Source organism: Aquarana catesbeiana, linkage group LG03 (assembly GCF_042186555.1).
Source record: "Aquarana catesbeiana isolate 2022-GZ linkage group LG03, ASM4218655v1, whole genome shotgun sequence".
NCBI lineage: Eukaryota > Metazoa > Chordata > Amphibia > Anura > Ranidae > Aquarana > Aquarana catesbeiana.
In genome coordinates this window covers 494,898,466-494,917,991 of record NC_133326.1, presented here as the reverse complement: position 1 = coordinate 494,917,991, position 19,526 = coordinate 494,898,466, and the positions used below count along the sequence as shown (strand labels likewise).

Sequence of the window (19,526 nt, the reverse complement as noted above, 5' to 3'; positions counted from 1 at the left end):
GTGGTCGGATGAGCTGATCACAGGAAGGTAGCTGGAACAGGCAAGATGCACTGTAGGGCAAGGTGTGCTGGGGTGGCACAAGGCGAACTTGGCAGCAGAGAAGACCGGAAACAGAATCATAAGCCAGACCAAGAGTCATACACGGTAGATTAGTCAGTAGCTGGTTCAGGTAGCAGAACTGGAACAAGCCGGGGTCACACACAGTTAGACAGGTAGTAGCGGAGTCGGTGAACCAAGCCAAGGTCAAACACAATGGAGCAGACAGGAGCAGAGTCAGAAGTATAAGCCAGAGCTCAAACCAGGAGATCAGGATATGCAGGTCAAGGCAAGCCGAGTCAAGGCCTCCCGGTAACGGGAGGTCAAGAATCAGGATACACGGGAGCACAGGAAATACGGGGGGGGGAGCTGCCGATAATCCAGCAATCTAGAGGTCTCGGTAGCAGGTTTATACAGGCCAGTGGGCACCAGCATCTGTCACATATTGCGCCTGTGCGTGCCAGTTAGCGCCTTTGTGCATCTGCCTGAGCCTGTTCATGTCGTTGTGCATCTGCGTGCACTAATGCACACAGAGGACCGCTAGATGTGGCCATGATGAGTGCTGGTAATGTTGCAAGTTCTGCGGCCATTTCCCTGACAAATAGTTTTAGTCCTTTTAGTTGACTAAAATCTAATGGGTTTAGATAAAATGTAATGCATTATTTAAAGCGGACCTTCAGTCATTTTTTCATCTTTCCATCTGTTAAATCTTCTGCCCTTGTTGTTTTAACTTTGGATAGTAAAATATTTATTTTCTGCCAGTAAATACCTTATACAACCCACTTCCTCTTTCTTGTCTGGTCATTAGCCTAGGCTTAAAGTGGAGTTCCAACCCCCAAAAAAATAGTAATGTGTTTAAAAAAAATTAAAAAAAAACATTTGGAGAAATTTTTTTTTTTTGCTCACCTCTACATGCTTGTTGCTAGGGGATCCCACATGGTTTGCCTCTTTCGGTGCCTGGGCTCCTGACGTCACTTCCCTCGGCACAGGAAGGGAGATCGCCTCTCTCCCCTCCCTCTTGTCAATCATCTGTGACACGTGACCGGTCCCATATGATTGCGGGGCCAGTCATAGCGCGTGGCAGAGGGGGGACGAGTGGGGCTTCGATCCCCCGCATCGCTGGACCCTGGGACAGGTAAGTGTCCAATTAAAAGTCAGCAGTTGCAGTATTTGTAGCTGCTGACTTTTAAATTTTTTTTTTTTAAATGGGAACTCCTCTTTAAGGGGTTGTAAATCCTTGTGGTTTTACACCTTAATGCATCCCCCAGCCCCCCTGTTTTACTTACCTGAGCCCTGGAACTTCACCTGGCGGGGATGCACTCTATCTTTGCCCGGCTCTTGATTGGATAGATTGATAGCAGCACAGCCATTGGCTCCCGCTGCTGTCAATCAAATCCAATGACACGGGCGTGCGGGGGCGGGGCCGAGTCCGGCATTCATGTCTATGGACGCAAATGCTGGACTCGGAAGCGCCCGCAAGGTAGCCCCCCCGGGAGAGCACTTCTCCTAGGGGAATATCTGATAAAAGGAGGAGCCGTGAGAGCCTCAGAGGGACCCCAGAAGTCAGTGTTCAGGGCCACTCTGTGCAAAATAAACTGCACAGTGGAGGTAAGTATATGTTTGTTATTTAACCACTTCCCATAGTGTTATGACAGCGGCAGGAAACCTTTGTCCCTCCAGGCCGCCGTCATATGAATCTTTTACTTCATGAGCCTCTAGGGGGCGCGCGCCCACGTCACTAGGCGCCTGATGCGTGTGCCCGGCGGCCACAATGTCCACCGGGCACCTACGATTGCCCGTGAACACAGCAGGACCGTGGATCTGTGTGTGTAGATCCACGTCCTGTCAGATTAGAGGAGATCGATGGTGTGTTCCCAGTACAGAGGAACACCGATCTGTCTCCTACCCTTGTGAATTTCTGCCCCCACCAGTTAGAATCACTCCCTAGGTAACATAATTAACCCCTCGATCACTCCCTAGTTTTAGCCCCTTCCCTGCCAGTCACATTTACACAGTAATCAATGCATTTTTAATAGCACCGATCCTTGTAAAAATGTGAATGGACCCAAAATAGTCTCCAAAGTGTCCGCCGCAATATCACAGTCACGATAAAAATCGCAGATCGCCGCCATTACTAGTAAAAAAAAAATAACAATAAAAATGCCATAAATTTATCCCCTATTTTGTAGACGCTATAATTTTTGCGCAGACCAATCAATATACGCTTATTGCATTTTTTTTTTTTACTAAAAATATGTAGAAGAATACATATCGGCCTAAACTGAGGAAAAAAATTGTTTTTGTATTTTTTTTAATGGGATATTTATTATAGCAAAAAGTAAAAAATATTGTGTTTTTTTTCAAAATTGTCACTCTGTTTCTGTTTATAGCGCAAAAAATAAAAACAGCAGAGGTGATCAAATACCACCAAAAGAAATCTCTATTTGTGGGGAAAAAAATTCTAAATTTCATATGGGTACAGTGTTGCATGACCGCGCAATTGTCATTCAAAGTGTAACAGCGCTGAAAGCTGAAAATTGGTCTGGGCAGGAAGGGGGTGGAAATGCCCTGTATTGAAGTGGTTAAAAAAAAAAAAGCGAACCTTTAGAAATCACTGTATGACAACATGCTCAGCTCTCTCTCTAACTTGCCTGAGAGTTTGCCAGGAAGGGAGGGGAAGAGTCATAAGAGGGCCAATGACAGCTGCAGGGCTGCAGAGCTGGAGGTGTGCCTCTGTGTAAATCCAGGAAGTGAACAGGCAGCGGCTTCAGCTGCCCACAGTTAAAATGGCCACAGCCAGGCTCAGTGGAGGGAGATTTCTGCAGCATATTTGGCAAGTACAGAATCACAGTATATATAAAATAATATGCAAAGTAGTTGGAGGGAAGCTTTAGAATGGCAAAGATCTTTTTTATTACAAATTATGTAAGAAGACTGCAGTTCCTCTTTAAAAAAAACAAAAAACTTTGAACTCTGCAGTCTGCACACCCCGTCTGCTGCCACTGACAGGTCACACAGTAGTGCGCATGCGTGAAACCCGTTGCTTGACAGGAGCGGGCGGGGCGCCGGGGTGCCGATCACGTGAAGGGGCGTGGTGTGGGCGGGTCGTCCCGTCTCCCCTGTCTAGATCTGCCTTCTTCCTTGAGTCTGCTTGCGCCGGCGACGGCAGCAGCAGCAGTTCCGGGCTTTCCGCTGTGCAGCTCGGAGTCCCCCTCCCGTCCTTGGTCACCGGACGCGTACACGGAGCCTGCTGTACAGCAGAGGAAACTTCCAGCTCGGTGTGCTGTGTTCTGCTGCATTCCGAGTGCCTGGGGCACACAGAAGAGAGTGCCATTGTGTGCCAGCTGTGGGGGGCATCTGGATCGTCACTCCGGGCAACCGCAGCACCAGGGACAGCTCCCCCTCTATACCCATACTGGATGGGGGTGGTGTGATCACCCTGGGCTATGGTGGGGGGGATCAGGACTACAACTCCCATCTGCCCATGTCCTGTACTGCTCCTTTAAGTCACTTGTGTTCCCATCCTGTGCTCCAGGACTAGTCCCAGTCCCTGATCTATGATGTAACATTGCTCGGACAGGCTCTGGATCGTCACCCACAAGGGATCGAGCTTTTACACAGTTGCACAATTTTTTATTTTTGTAGCAAAAGGATTGTTTTTTTTTTTTTTTTTGGCCGCGTTTCGAATAAATATAAAGCAATGACTGGGAGCCGGTGGCTGCGCTATTTGAACTGTTTGCCTTTGCTGGTGCTGTTGCCTTGCTCGGTGGTCCGGGGCGGCTCGGAGACCACCAGCGTGGATTATTACAATGCCATTGTGAATGTGACAGCGCAGGAGCCGGGCAACAAACCCGTGCTGGATGGTGGTCGCTACGGGCTGGACTCCCCCGTCACTGAAGCCAAAGGGATCATTGTGACACCGGTCAACCTCCAAGGAGGTATTTGTCTTACCATTGCTTATTTTGTATTGCGCCGCGATGTCTGCTTTTGTCTGGAGGGTTACGCTGCCAACTAAAGTGTGTGTGTGTGCGCCAAAAAAACTTTTATTAGTTCTGAGTAGGGAAAAGGTAAAACCCTTTTTGGGGCTTTTTTTTTTTTTTTTCCAGCGTTTGTCCCCATGAAAAGATATATTCTTTAACTTCCTGTCCAAGAGATGCAGCAGGAAGTCCTTATAAAGCTTCTATGGTTAGGATCACATATGTGCGGGAAGGCGTGTAAATCTCACTCATTCCGGCACCTGCAGGCAAAAGTGGGGGGGGACCATTCATTTTCAATGGCACCTCCCACAGGTTTGAAAATGCAGCCGTTTTCAGGTGCGGGAAACTGCGTGGTACAAAAACACAATGCATGTACGTGTAGCGATGGTTTTGAAAAGGCGCAGGGGACCCTTTTTTTTTTTTTTTTTTTTTTTTCCTGTGTTTTCCACAGGTACAGCAGATCATTCAAGTGACCGGACTTCTGTGCCCGTGCAAACATGGGCCACACCACATCACATAGGTGTGAATTTAGCCTAAAGCTGGATACACACTATACAATTTTCTGTAGATTCTCCTTCTTTAGATTTACCAAAACCATATAATACGAGGTCAAACCTAAACACTTTCAATTTGTAGGCAATCAGGCAGGCCTTTGCATTACATCATTGAAGGTAAAGGAACTGGAACAACAAAGGCTGTATAGTGTGTATCCAACTTAAGGGCTTGTGGGGTCCACTCTGATCAGTAGGGGATCCATGAACAGGTCCTCTGCAGAATCAGAGCTAAATGGGACAGATTTCAGTTTGTGTCTGGTGGACCTGGGAAAACCCATGATAGCTCTATAGGCGGGTGGATGTAAACAGACTCCACTGTCTGTTTACATCAGCCTATCTCCGGACCTGGACATACTCAGAGGTAGTCCGTTTACATCCACTTATTCATAAGGCTCAATTTCCACCTGGGCATTTTTGGATTGCAGAAGAATCGCTGCAAGCTCAAAATGCACTACGAAACATAGCTTTCCGAAGACATTATTTTCACTGGCACCTAAAACACAGTGTGGTTTTGCTGCGTAATTTATCATGGAAAATTGTATTGTGTAAAGCTTGTTACTCAAAAGAAGCGCCTACTCCTTCTTTGGGCAATAAGCTTCACACGATGTGATTTGTCGTGTGATAAATCACGAGACAATTGCGTTTTAGGTGCCATTGAGACTAATGGCACCTGGACCTGTGTTTTGCGATTTTTGGAGTGCATTTTGCGTTCTCATCCATTCTGCCACAATCCCAAAATGCCCAGGTGTGAATGGAGTGTAAGGCTTCTTTCACACTTGTGTGACTTAGGACTGCAAAGTTGCATGACAAGTGGTACCCCGGGATTTCCAATGAGTACCGTTCATATCTGTGCGACTTCAAGTTCAAAGACGTTCCTGCACTACTTTGGTCCGACTTTGATGCAACTTGAGGTCCATAGACTTTAAGATTACACAGGCATTGCTTCAAGTCGCGTCAAAGGCACGTGACTTTCAGATCGTACAAGTGTGAAAGGGGCCTAAAGCATGAAGCTTGCGATCGGGTCTACCTGTCAGTTTTTTCAGGCAGGCCTGATCAGAAAGTCTGTGTGAATGGGCCCTCCAGGCTTGTTTACACTAGCCCAGAGGAACATATGTTGGGTGTACATTTTTTACCTTATCGAAGTGTCACAAAACCATACCTCATCCAACTACGCGTCACAGTGCATTGAACCTGTTGCATTGCGTAAAAACGCATGCAAGTTGCACACATGAGTAGGGCACATACGTAGAAAACAATATGATCTTTGCAGATCAGCGCAGCTTAACGGACAAACTGTGAACAAGCGTTTAGACGTCCCCACTGGAAAATTTTCCCTCACCTCTTGTTCTGGTGACAACTGTGACAATATTGATTTCCCATCGCTTTACATCTCAGAGATCAGTGGTCACTAGAGAAAATAGAAAGCCTTCCTAGTAAGGGCCTTGTCACACTGAATGTTTTTTTAAAAATGCATGAAAAAAATGTATCACTTTAAATCGTATGGAACTCTTTACACCGGTCAGTATTGTTTCAGTTACATTTTAAAAGTCCTGCTTGCTGCATTTTTTGAGCATGCACTTCCCCATTGAAATAAATGGAGAATGCATCAAAAACACCTGCGGTGCATTTTTGGTGTGTTTTTCGAGTCACATGTCAAGGTTTCACAGGTACATGTTGTCTAATAGGCCCAGAAAACGTACCAAAAATGCAGCAGAAAGCGTTAAAAACATAGTAACTGATAACTAAAAAATGTTTGGCTGTGGGTAAATACATTATATATTAGTTTACCCATAGCCAAAACTTTTTTTTTTTCCAGTTTTGTATGGCACAAGGTACGTCAGACAGCCAATTGAGAACTGGGCCAGTTAAGAATCCAGCACACTATAAAAATGTATGTCAACAATCTTCTATTTAATTCTGCGCAAGCTCTCAGAGCTGCATGAGACAGTAGCAGCACTCGACCATTGTTTCAATGTATACAGAAAACATAAATCTGGTTACACAATATTAAAAAAAAAAAAAGCCCACAAAGGTTAGATTTTGTTAATGAAATAAAAAAAAAAAAAAAAAATTCTAAAAATGTATTCGAAAAATGTTTTTGTGTGTGTATGTGTAAACCAGATTTCCGACTTTCATATACTGTACATCGAAACAATTGTGAGTGGTGCTACTGCCTTATGCAGCTTTAAATTTAATCTTGCACAGATTTGAATAGAAGAACGTTGACATTAATGGGGGTTTTTTTTTTTTTTTTTTTTTTTTTTGCGTGCTGAGATTGTTACTGGCCCTGTTCTGAATTGGCTGTCTGTGACATACATTGTGGGGCTGAAATAGTTCATGCTCGGTGCATGAACCCTAGATTTTAGAGGGTGGGGGGGGAATCTCACGCCAAACAAATATTTTATTTTAAATAGTCTCTGCATCAACTTTACGCTGGTATCGCTTAAGCGCACGTGTTGGAACATTAGTAGACACCCCAGGCGCCAAGCTTTTCTTGGGGGGGGGGGGGGGGGGGACGACAATAGAGATCATCCGGAGGGAGAAAAAAAAAAGAATAGCTTAGTAACTATTTTAGCAACGATTAGCCGGGGGTGTACGCTTTTACACAGACATGAAATTGGCTGAGTTAAGCAGCAGTTATGAACCTCTCGATATGGAGTACAAGCCTTTCCCACTGCATTGCCCCCATTATGTCTGGCAGACGGAGCTGTCTAGTCTTGAAAGATTATAATTAAGGCTGACTAGAAATATCAGACTTTATGATCAAATATTGCCACGAGCAGTGACGTATATTAACCTATAGCAACCAATAGGATTTCTCCATGCATCAGACATGAGCTGTCAAAGATGATGCTGTGGTCACTGTACTATACGTATTGCTCTTTGTTTCATTGTATAATGTCCTTTGTTAATGGTCTTGTAGAGTATGCTAAAATCAACTACATTCATTAAAAAAAAAAAAAAAAAAAAAATATGCAGGGAAGATCAGCTCTCTAATTCATGGAGTTTGGCGAAGGTCCAGAGCAATGAGGTCATTGTGCACAGGATCTTTCTGGCCATCTCGGAGAAGGCACAGATCTATGTACAATGTGTGTCATCGCCTACAAAGTTACCAGTCAGGATTTGTCGTCGTATTTGGTGACTATGCTGAAGACTGTGCTGGCCACCAGAGACTTATTTCACATTCTTGTTTAAATTAGATAATAAGCTTGCTTTACTGCAATTGAAGATTTTATGCTTCTCAGTGGCATTTCTAGTGTAATTCTAGTCCTGATTTACTTTTCCTATATTTGTACTCGGAGTCAATCTGTGGATAGTGTACAAAGGAACAAAAAGCAACAAAGAACATAGACCTGAGTTGTGCCCTGGTCAAATGGTCAGTATGCCTAAAAGGGGGCATACCCAAGTATGAATTGAAATAAAATGAAAAAAGAAAAGAAAAAAAGGGGAATGGGTGGGTGGGACACGAGATCCTACGACCATAGGAAGGAGAAGAAGGAGGGCAGGCTTTATGCAGCCTGACTCCTCCTACAATAACAGGCTGACCTGCAGTCAGCCTTACACTTGTACTCGGAGTCAATCTGTGGATAGTGTACAAAGGAACAAAAAGCAACAAAGAACATAGACCTGAGTTGTGCCCTGGTCAAATGGTCAGTATGCCTAAAAGGGGGCATACCCAAGTATGAATTGAAATAAAATGAAAAAAGAAAAGAAAAAAAGGGGAATGGGTGGGTGGGACACGAGATCCTACGACCATAGGAAGGAGAAGAAGGAGGGCAGGCTTTATGCAGCCTGACTCCTCCTACAATAACAGGCTGACCTGCAGTCAGCCTTACACTTGTACTCGGAGTCAATCTGTGGATAGTGTACAAAGGAACAAAAAGCAACAAAGAACATAGACCTGAGTTGTGCCCTGGTCAAATGGTCAGTATGCCTAAAAGGGGGCAAAAATGACCAGTAGGATGAATATGAAGCCAAATAATAGCCCACTGAAATTACGTATAATCTACCAAATACCAATTGCTTGTGGTATCTCTAAAGTGGCTCTGGGCCAACCCAGAGAACAATACGACCTGCACTTACCCAATACGACTGAAGTCCCAGGCACAAATATGCAGAACTGCTCCTGTCTCTTATGACCCAACCCCGGGTATAGGCCTGCCTTGAGCACCAAGCTAGTACCCAACACGAAGGAGACCATGGGAATGTGATGGATACGATACGGAAAATATGACCCATGATGAGAAGTCTGCTGATCACAGCAGGAGGGCTACTTTCAGGAACCCTGAGGATGGCTTTAATAGAATGCACGGCAAATAAAGAAAACCTGTCCGGGTCTACTAACAACATGAAACGCTGAGTCCCAATCAGATACGCCCCGACACTGCTGTGCCGATATGAGTTAAAAGAGGCCAAAAACCGAACCAAGTAGGAAGCCTGCTGATACTGGCCTAGGGACTGAGAAAATTCAGAACCCACAAAACCCCTGAGCCCGTAAAGGCTGCTGGAGCTGCCATGGCTGACTAACCAATAGTTCCATGCTTTGCCAACCTTAGCCAAGGGTAGCTAGGCAACAAAAGGTCGTGTGCATGGATAAGGAGGAACCACAGTCCCCTGGGTAACCTATTTTTGTGTAAGTGACACACCACTGGGTGTGAACTACGAGAGAAACATGAGCATACTGAGAAAACCTGCACCAGGAACGAAAGCTACGTGGAGGAACGAAACCCATGTATAATGCGAGCTTACGAAAAGTGAGCAGCCTAAAAAACCGAGGCTGCCAGAAACCGCAAACTACTTGCGAAATACCAGTAGCATGAGAACGTGAATTAATGAACGTGAGATGAACATGAGAACGAGAGTAACCTTGGGAAAACATGAGAAACCTGGAAAAAACGAGAGAAACATAAAAGTGAGTTTAACATAGAAACAACAAATTGCATGAAAAGCATAAAATTATATGAAAAACATAAAATTGCATGAGGAACGTAAATAGCATGAAAATGTAAAAACATGAGGAACGTAAATAACATGAGAACACATAAATTGCATAAGAAACGTAATTTGCATAAGAAACGTAATTTGCATGAGAAACGTAAGTTTGTACGAAATACATAAGCAACGTAAGAACAGATGAGAAGACTTGCCACTGAACAAGCCAATTAAAAACGATCACCTCAATCTGTTAAACCCATAGACGTGACGGGTAATCTGCAGTGGTAGAACATGAAACAATTCAGCTGTATGAAAGCAATCAGATAACATTACAAATAACCAGCCCTAAAACATAACACCCCTAATACCTGACAAGTATGAAGATGTGAGTGCAGAAATGACAAGACCAAGAGCGTAAAAAATGAACCTAATGACGACACCCTCCTACTGTATGCAGTGAGCGAGCCCGAGCAACCTGCCACGCCAAGACAGGAAAATTAAAAACGAACACTCAGGGCTAAAGTACCCACAGACCGTGGTGGGTAGTAGTAAAGGTGTAATGGTGAACGTGCACGTATGACGTATGGAAAACAGGCGAGAAGATTGTGGGACAACAATCAATTAAAAACGAAACCTCAGCCTGTACGGATCTGTAAACGTGACAGACCCTGAATGTGAGCACTAGCTAACGGTAATGCAGCGAACGAAAGGCTGTGACATAAAACATATGACATGAACGTAAGAGACATGGGAAAACGAGAGAAGCGTGGGAAAACGAGAGAAGCATAGGAGAAAACGAGAGAAGCATAGGAGAAAACGAGAGAAGCATAGGAGAAAACGAGAGAAGCACGGGGAAACGAGAGAAGCACGGGGAAACGAGAGAAGCACGGGGAAACGAGAGAAGCACGAGAAATCCACAGGGAAAAAAAAAAAAAAAAAACACCAACGAGAAAAGCACGGGAAAACGAGAAGCATGGAAAAACATGAGGAATATATGACACAAAGAAAAATAGGAAAAAACATGAATAGGCATAAGAAGTGACAATTTGCATGAGAACACTGAAAAACTTGCATGAGAACACTGAAAAACTTGCATGAGAACACTGAAAAACTTGCATGAGAAAACTGTAAATTGCACTGGCAACTGTAAAATGCATAAAAACCATAATCACATGAGAAACTGTAAAAAAAGCATAAAAAACCGTAAATTGCATACGAAACTAATATGCATGAGCAACCATAAATTGCATGAAAAACCGTAGAATGAACAAGAAATCACAAATCGCATGAAAACCGTAAAATGCATGCGAAACCGTGAGTTGCATGAAAACCCGTAAAATAATGAGAAATCACAAATCGCATGAAAACCGTAAAATGCATGCGAAACCGTGAGTTGCATGAAAACCCGTAAAATAATGAGAAATCATAAATCGCATGACAACCGTAAAATGCATGAGAACACTGTAAAGTTGCATGAGAACTGTAAATCGCATGAAAAACGTAATAGTATGAGAAACTGTAAAAAAAAAAAAAAAAAAAAAATTGCACGGGCAACCGTAAAATGCATGAAAAACTGTAATCACATGAGAAACTGTAAAAAAGCACGAGAAACCGTAACAAGCATGAAAAACCGTAAATTGCATACGAAACTAATATGCATGAGCAACCGTAAAATTGCATGAAAAACCGTAAAATGAATAAGAAATCGCAAATCGCATGAAAACCGTAAAATGCATGCGAAACCGTAAAATAAATGAGAAATCATATGACAACCGTACATGCATGAGAACACTGTAAAATTGCATGAGAACACTGAAAATCGCATGAAAAACATAATAGCATGAGAAACTGAAAAAATTGCATGAGAACCCGTAAAATGCACTGGCAACCGTAAATTGCATAAAAAACCGTAATCACATGAGAAACTGTAAAAAAGCACGAGAAACCGTAACAAGCATGAACTGTAAATTGCATACGAAACTAATATGCATGAGCAACCGTAAAATTGCATGAAAAACCGTAAAATGAATAAGAAATCGTAAATTGCATGAAAACCGTAAAATGCATGCGAAACCGTGAATTGCATGAAAAACCGTAAAATAAATGATAAATCATAAATCACATGACAACCGTAAAATGCATGAGAAACGTAAATTGCATGAAAATAAAAATCGTAAAATGAATGAGAAATCGTAGATCGCATGCAAACCGTAAAATACATGAGAACCAGCATTCCATGAGAAACCGTAAATCGCATAAAATCGTAACATACATGGAAAACCGAAAATTACATGAGAAATGGAAATTTACATGCCCCCAAAGGACCCCCACAGAATATCATGAGATGACCGGCAATGAGCAAGTGTCATGACAACCCCACAGCCTGAATTAACCCCTGAAGACCCACACTATAGACCACGTGGAGGGACACGACCCACTATGTGGCGCTCAGGAGGGGGGGAACCCATCACACGAAGCTGAGGAGGGGGAGGGGAAATCACCATGAGGCTAGGGAGAGAGGAGACCTTGCCCATACATACCTATGCTGTAACCTAACAGTGGTGACAGCAGACCCAAATACCAAACACTAAATGCAATGACCTACACTATTACAACTTGGACAAACATGGATCCCTGCTAGAAAAAAGACGTTTCATTGTATTGCTTACCTGTATTCCAGGAATACAAACGTGCTATGCAGTGCTAATGACAGAGGCGGGACATCGTGACATATGAGACTCTGCCATCATCTCCTGAAAACCCCCAAACACACTCCCCCCAACCTGCAATCCCAACACATGGTGCTATCTGAACCCCAAGCTGACCGGAGTAAAGTGAAAACGGATAGAAGAATACTACCCCTATCCCTGCGCCCGTAGCACACAAGACCCTGCTGCCTGGTAACGCTGCCGAGACCTGCCACGACCACCGGGAGAGAGATCCAAACAGAAAACCCTGCAGCCGACCATGCTGCCGCCCTGCAAGCCACAAACAGGAAGTGATCTGCCGTGACCTGCCCTAACCCGGAAGTGACCTGTCAACACGAGATCCTACGACCATAGGAAGGAGAAGAAGGAGGGCAGGCTTTATGCAGCCTGACTCCTCCTACAATAACAGGCTGACCTGCAGTCAGCCTTACACTTGTTGGAACATTTTATCACTGTACTAGCGTTCATCTGCTTTGGGACCACCTGGGACCCCTGGTACAACTTCTGTTCGGCTATGTGTTGGGCATGGGTGGCCATGCAAAGCTCAGATAAACTGAGCTAAAAAGCACTTATGAGCGTCTGAAGCAGATGGTATCACACGCAAGGAATTTCTGAAATGTTTTAATATTTCTGTGACCGCTCAAGGATTGCACTTTTTAATACAAAGTCACTTAAAATACGCTTGTCATCACCACATATTGGACGAGGTCTGATCTAAGGGGGTTCTGTAGCAGCTGCAAAGTGTAGACAAGGTATGGTGAAAAATACTCCTGCGCTTGTGAGGCCGTTTGCTGTAAGGAAAGGGTAGTATTGTAGGACTGGAGGAGATGATGGAGCGTGTCCCGCTGCCTTAACTGACCAGGGGTGGTCTGGAAAGGACTGTTTGGTAGGAGGTGGATGGATGGCGCGTGATCCGACGCTTACATCGAGACATGTATGGTTTAATCATGTATAGGAATACAAACACATATAATCCTTTAAATATAAAATCATACAAATACTACGTTGCATAAAAACAGGTAACAAAATAGGCACTAAGAAGTTAAAATTGGGGTATGCCCATGTTGAGGCAGGTATTTAAAAAAGGCTGACGCGTTTCAAGGGTAACCTCTTCATCATAGCCAGGAGAACAGGAGCACAGTTTGTATGGGCCGGTAGGCCGACATGTGTACATGGGAGGAGTGGCTAGTAGGAGGGTATGTCCTGTGATGGATAATTGATTATTCCAAGTTCCATTCCAGTCCACGTCTAGGTGGGATATAGATCAGAACAGTATATACCGTACACTACAGACTGGAGACGTAAAATAAATTGACATTAAAAAAGGTCAGATGTGAAGACTTAATAATGCTTCATAGGATGCTTCGCGAAAGCCTTTCTCAGAGATGAATAGTGTAAGTTAAAGCTGAAGTTTAGATATGGTAATGTTTACATTGTTTCAGTTTGAACGATTTGTAAGAATGTTTGTGCTATATCTGTTGGATCCCTCTAAAGCCGGGTTGTCAAACTCAATTTCATCATAGTCTGCATCAGCGGTATGGTTGCCCTCAAAAGGCCAGTTGTATCTGGGGTGAGTTACGCGCAGAGTGCAGGTTTCAGGGTTGCGCTACGCACAGTCTGCAACCCAAAGGCTGCAAAACTGGGTGCAAAGGCCACATGAAAAGGCCTGGTGGGCCGGATTTGGCCTTTGGGCTTTCTGTTTGACATATGTGCTCTAGAGTCTGAAAATAACTGTTGTAGACACCAATACTACAGTGCTCTCCACTAGCTCCTGGGCCCTGTGCCGAGTGCTGCCCCGCTGCATCAAGAAACTACGAGGGTTCGTTTTTTATTCAATGGATTCTAAGTGTTCTCAGATTGGACGAGGTGGAGGGGCAGCGTGGTGATGTCACGATCTCCACCTTGTGTGATCGGACAACACTTTGCATTTATTGAGAAAATGATAAATGTTCTCTGAATGGCGCTTATGCTGAGCAGGTGACCTCCTGTGTTCAGAAGCAGGGCTCGGAGTAGGACTCGGAAGCTCGTGGCATTTACAGTAGTAAGGAAGATTACTACGGTGATTCCCAGCTTCTAGCCGGACCCATAGGTATTGCATATGCTGAGATGGACCAATAGAAGTATGTACAAATTAGTATAATTAAACCTCAGCTTTTAAAATAATCTGGAAATAAATTTTTTTCCTTTGTAGAAATAATGTGGCCCTTTTTTAGTTCCACTCAATTCAGCCCACGGTTTCCTTTGAGTTGGACATACCTGTCCTAGAGGGAACTGTCAGCAGAAAATGAACAGGTTTTATCAAGAAGACAAAAAGTAATGGTTCTCATGCAAACTGCCAAGATGCCAGAACCTAATGCAACGTTTTATGCAAAATCTTAGATAGGGTTCAGGTTAGTGTTCATCTCAGAGTTTAGGGTACATCTTTTAATGTTAGAGTTGGATTTTAAGATGTTCAGTGTGAGATTAAAGAGCAATCCAAAAAACTGGTGAAAGCAATCAAAAAATATATTAAATAAACTCTACAATTATGTTAAAATTGGAATGTTTTCCCAGACTATCTGGTTAATCCACAGTGCTGGTGCACAACAGTCTGCCTGTGATTTTCGTGTAGGTTACCCATGGTTTACCATAGACTTTCTATTATGTCCCACGTTTTTGGTGCGCTTTCAGAAAACCCACCAAAGTTGCAAGACATAATAGAAAGTCTATGGGAAACCATGGGTAACCTACATGAAAACCACGGTTACACTGCACCACCCTATGGCCAAACTGCAATGGCAGTGTGAAAGGGTCCTCTAAAAATATTAGTAGAGGGTGGTGGTTTTTTTTTTTTTTTTTTTTTAACTGTAGCCTGTGGTTTTTGTTTTATGTTATTTTCCTGCATCCCCATTCACATTCAATCTTTCAGGGCAGGTCTCATCCTTATCGGTAGCTGTGAGAAAATACTAAAGCTATTAATTGTTCAGACAGAAAACCAAGCTAGTCCCCTGTCCACTCTGAACAGCGTAGATGTAGAAATCTCCACTACCAGCTATTGTGTTCAGGCAGTCATGGCACCAACAGCTGCCTGAATACAGTGGTGCTCCTGAACAGTCACTGTATCTAATAGGAAGCAGTAACTGTTTGGCTGACAATGTTTCCACATGGCTCAATCAATTTTAAGGCTCAGTTCACACTATTGCGACTTGTCATGTGTCTTTGGACACACAAAATTTCATGACAAGTCACAACCCATTGATTTCCATGGCACTTGTTCCAAACTATGTGACTTAGAAAAAGTCCCATCACTACTTTCATACAACTTTCTTGCGACTTAAGTGCCACAGAGAGTGTAAAATCGCACTCCAAATAGTGCGACTTTGGAGTTGCACTTACAGTATGTGAACCGAGCCTTAAAACTGAGTTCCGCCTAGGTAAAAAAAAAAAATGAAGTCAGCAGCTACAAATACTACAAATCACTTACCTGTCCTGGAATTTTGCGATGTCGGCACTCGAGGCTGTAGGCGCCAGCGTCCATATTTAGGGAAACAGGCTGTGAAGCCGCAAGGCTTTTTACTACTGCACATGCGCGAGTCGCGCTGTGCTTTCTGAATGGTGCCTGCTGTCTTCTGGGACCTGTGTGTCTCCCAGAAGGCAGCGGGGGGGGAGGAGGAGGGCCAGACATTGTAGATCGCCGCACAAGATTGCGGCGATCTTTCCCCGAAAGTGGGAGGGGATACCTGGTTTTGACAGTTGCCCCTCCCGAAAGGTGCCAGATGTGGCACCGGAGGAGGGGAGGTATCAGATCTGCGGCAGTTCCATTTTTGGGTGGCACTCCACTTTAAATTGACTTTTGTTGAGCCACGTGGTGTTTCCAGGACCAACCATGACTTTTTATTCTTGGCTGATTCGATAGGAATTGGCCAAACTTTTAGTTGTCTATGGCCAACCTTGGTACTGGCCTATTGTACTTCCGACTTTCTGTGTACGAGAAAGATGATGTTTGCGAAGTCCTGCAACATGTACGTTTTAGGATCTGTAATTGGAAAAACAAGCAGATGGCAAGACAGTTAGATAAATTGTGTACAATATGTAAAGTCCAGATTGCTGCGCTAGAGTTTTATACAATTGTGTCAGTTTAAGTGTGTGAACCAATAATAAAAAGATAACCCAAAATATAGTAGACACAAAAAGTCGAGATTAGTCACCATTATGGTCAAAAAAGAATTCTTGATAGCCAGATACTCCAAACTGTCAAACCATCAAATGGTTGGTATCATAAGAGCCCTTTCACACTGGGGCGGTTTGCAGGCGCTATTGCGCTAATAATAGCGCCTGCAAACCGACCCGAAAGTGCCACTACTTTCATTCCAGTGTGAAAGCCCCGAGGGCTTTCACACTGGAGCGATGCGCTGGCAGGACGGTAAAAAGACCTGCCAGCAGCATCTTCGGAGCGGTGAAGGAGCGGTGTGTGTATACCGCTCCTTTACTGCTCCTGCCCATTGAAATCAATGGGACGGCGTGGCTATACCGCCGGCAAAGCATTTTACCGCCGACGCTGCCCCCGCCCCAGTGTGAAAGGGCGCTAACTTACCACATGTGCAGCATCATGATATTTGAAGCTCAAACATTGGCCAAGATGGCAGCTTCCTTGGCTGAAAACGATAGGAGGGTTTAGTTCTGCTTTAAAGGTGAACTCTAGGGAATGGCTGGTATATGTGTGCTTTACCGGGCCCTTGCTTGTCTTAATGAATATTCAGTGATCTGTACCGATTACTGACACTGTTCATTCATAACTTAGGCATGGTAAACTCTGTTTACTATTCAGTTTGTACAGAGCTATTCCTTTTCATTCATTCTGTGCAGCTGAGACTGTCCTCAATCTCTTTTCTCTGTCTCAAATGTGAAACATTAAGAGTCTGTTTAGACCCTTGATATTTCACCAAAGCCCCCCAACAGGGCTCCTAAAAAAATTAAAACAATTTATAATAAAATGGTAAAAAATGTAAACCCTGACACCAGTGGTGGAACTACCAGGGTCGCACTTGCAACTGGGCCCGCCACTGTGGAAGGGGATCCCGGTCAGGTTCTAGTTACACCTCTGGGAAGACCTCATGTTTCCTGTTAAATAAGAAGGGGTTTTTATTTTATTTTTTTTTTAATTTCAGATTTATACTTGCCTAGGTGGATGCTGCATCTGTCCCCTGGTGCCTCTGCACTGAAAACCAAGCGATCAAACATTGCCGATCACAAAAACATGAACCTGTTACTATGGGAAGATGCAGGCACATGTTGAAGATTCATTCTGCTTTCTGTGTATATGAGATTGTACAGCCTCTGTGTGATTTTTACAGGGATTGGCTTAATAAATTGGATTTATAGTACAGCCTACTTTGGCATTTGTATGGGTTTTTTTTTTTTTTTTTTTTTACCCTTTTATCTCCTGCTAAGAATGTGTTATGTCCTTGGCTTGAATACTTGTTCTTCATCCATCTATCTGGCTCATATGTTGTTGTGCTGACACAATCCCTATACAGAATGCCTTCTCCATCTTGTTTACATTCTTTCCATATTCCCGGTGGACATAGATTCCCAGTGCAACATTCTGTTCCTGGTTTCATGTAACCACGGGTCTTGTGTCATTGATATCCGCAGCAAGTTTTTCATATGAAGTATTGGCCTCTTTTCAGCTTGTTACCAATAATCGAATAACACGTAATGGTGAAATGTCTGTAACATTTGGTATTTTGTACACCAGAACCAACTGATTTATTATTTTGAGCTTATTTTGACATCATAGGAAGTAAATGATTCCCCCCCCCCAAAAAAAAATTAAAGCTTTTCACTATACAGAAGCTTTCTTTTGAACTCCTATAACCATCTCAATACCAGCACTTTCAGCCCTCCCTTCCCAGGCCAATTTTTAGCTTTCATTGTTGTCGCACTTTGACAATTGCGCAGTCATGAAACACTGTACCCAATTTAAAATTTTAATCATTTTCTTCACACAAATAAAGCTTTCTTTTGGTGGGTTTATTCTTTTACTAAGGAGAAAGACCAAAAATGGAGGAGGGGGGGATTTTCTGACAGTACATTTTGTTAAAAAGCATTTTTTTTCCTTCACTGATGGGCACTGATAGGCTGCACTGATTAGGCCACTGATGAGGAGGCATTATTATGCGCTGCACTGGTGGGCATGGATAGGCGGCACTGATGGCACTGGGAATTAATGGGTAGCACTGCTGAGCAGGCACTGATGGACACTAAAAGGCAGCACTGACTGGCACCAGTAATGGGCACTGACTGATTGGTGACACTCATTGGTGGCACTGCTGCAGCTTCTCTGTTCTCCCCTGGGAGGAGATGCGGCTGATTGTCTCTCCTCGCCACGTACTCTGTCAGAGGCGAGGAGAGCCGATTTACGGCACGTCCGTGTTTACATGTGACCCGCTGTGATTGGACACAGTCCATCACATGGTTAAAGAGCCGCATTAGCGGCTCCTTACAGAGATCTGTGTCGCGCCGTGTGCTAGCAAAATGGTGCGCTGCACGCCTGTTCTGGTGCGCCGTCATATGACGGCCACTCAGGACGGGAGCCACACCGTCCCTCAGTAGTTAAAGAGGAACCTCACCCAAACTAATTAAAAAAAAATAAAAGACACTGTTAACGTTAAAAAATTAAATGGTAAAAGTACGCTTTAAACTGGTTGGTAAACCTCAGACATGAAATATGAACAAAGCAGTTTCCTGTATAGTGTGTGTTTGTCTCAATCCAAGGCACTAAGAGCCCTTTCAAACCAGGCGCTATTTTTAGCGCTGCTTTACCGTCCTTTTAGCTGCACTATTTGGCCAGTTTTAACCCCCGCTAGCAGCCGAAAAAGGGTTAAAACCGCCCACAAAGCGCCGTTGCAGCGGCGGTTTGGTGGTGCTGCCCCATTGTTTTCAATGGGCAGGGGCACTTTAGGAGCGGTGTATACAGCGGTGCAAAGATGCGGCTTGCAGGATTTTTTTTTTTTTTACCATCCTGCCAGCGCACCGCTCCAGTGTGAAAGCCCTCAGGCTTCCACACTGGAGCGACAGGATTGGCTTTTTACAGGTGCTATGCAGGCGCTATTTTTAGCGCTGTAGCACCTGTAAAGCGCCTCAGTATGAAAGGGGTCTAATGTAATTCCTGTCTATATAAAAAAAAAAAATCTAGCTAGCTACCTAATCTAGCAAAAAAGAAAAAGGGAGTTTGGGACTTTAAATGAGGCGCAATTAAGTGCCTCCGTCCCGATATTTGGTATATACAAAAGGGGATTTGGGACTTTTTATATGAAGCGCTTGGGTAGTGGAGA

General features: G+C 43.8%; 1 protein-coding gene across 3 annotated transcripts in view; it reads left to right on the top strand.

Moving 5' to 3' along the window:
• The first annotated feature begins 3,155 nt into the window (after nt 1–3,155).
• The window catches only part of RNF130 (ring finger protein 130), a 612,280-nt gene continuing 595,909 nt past the window's right edge, over nt 3,156–19,526 (top strand). For all 3 annotated transcript variants that reach the window (XM_073621066.1, XM_073621067.1, XM_073621065.1), the window contains exon 1: nt 3,156–3,974. In XM_073621066.1, the coding sequence (XP_073477167.1) occupies nt 3,737–3,974 (238 nt within the window). In that variant the 5' untranslated portion in view covers nt 3,156–3,736. The remainder of the gene's footprint in view (nt 3,975–19,526) is intronic.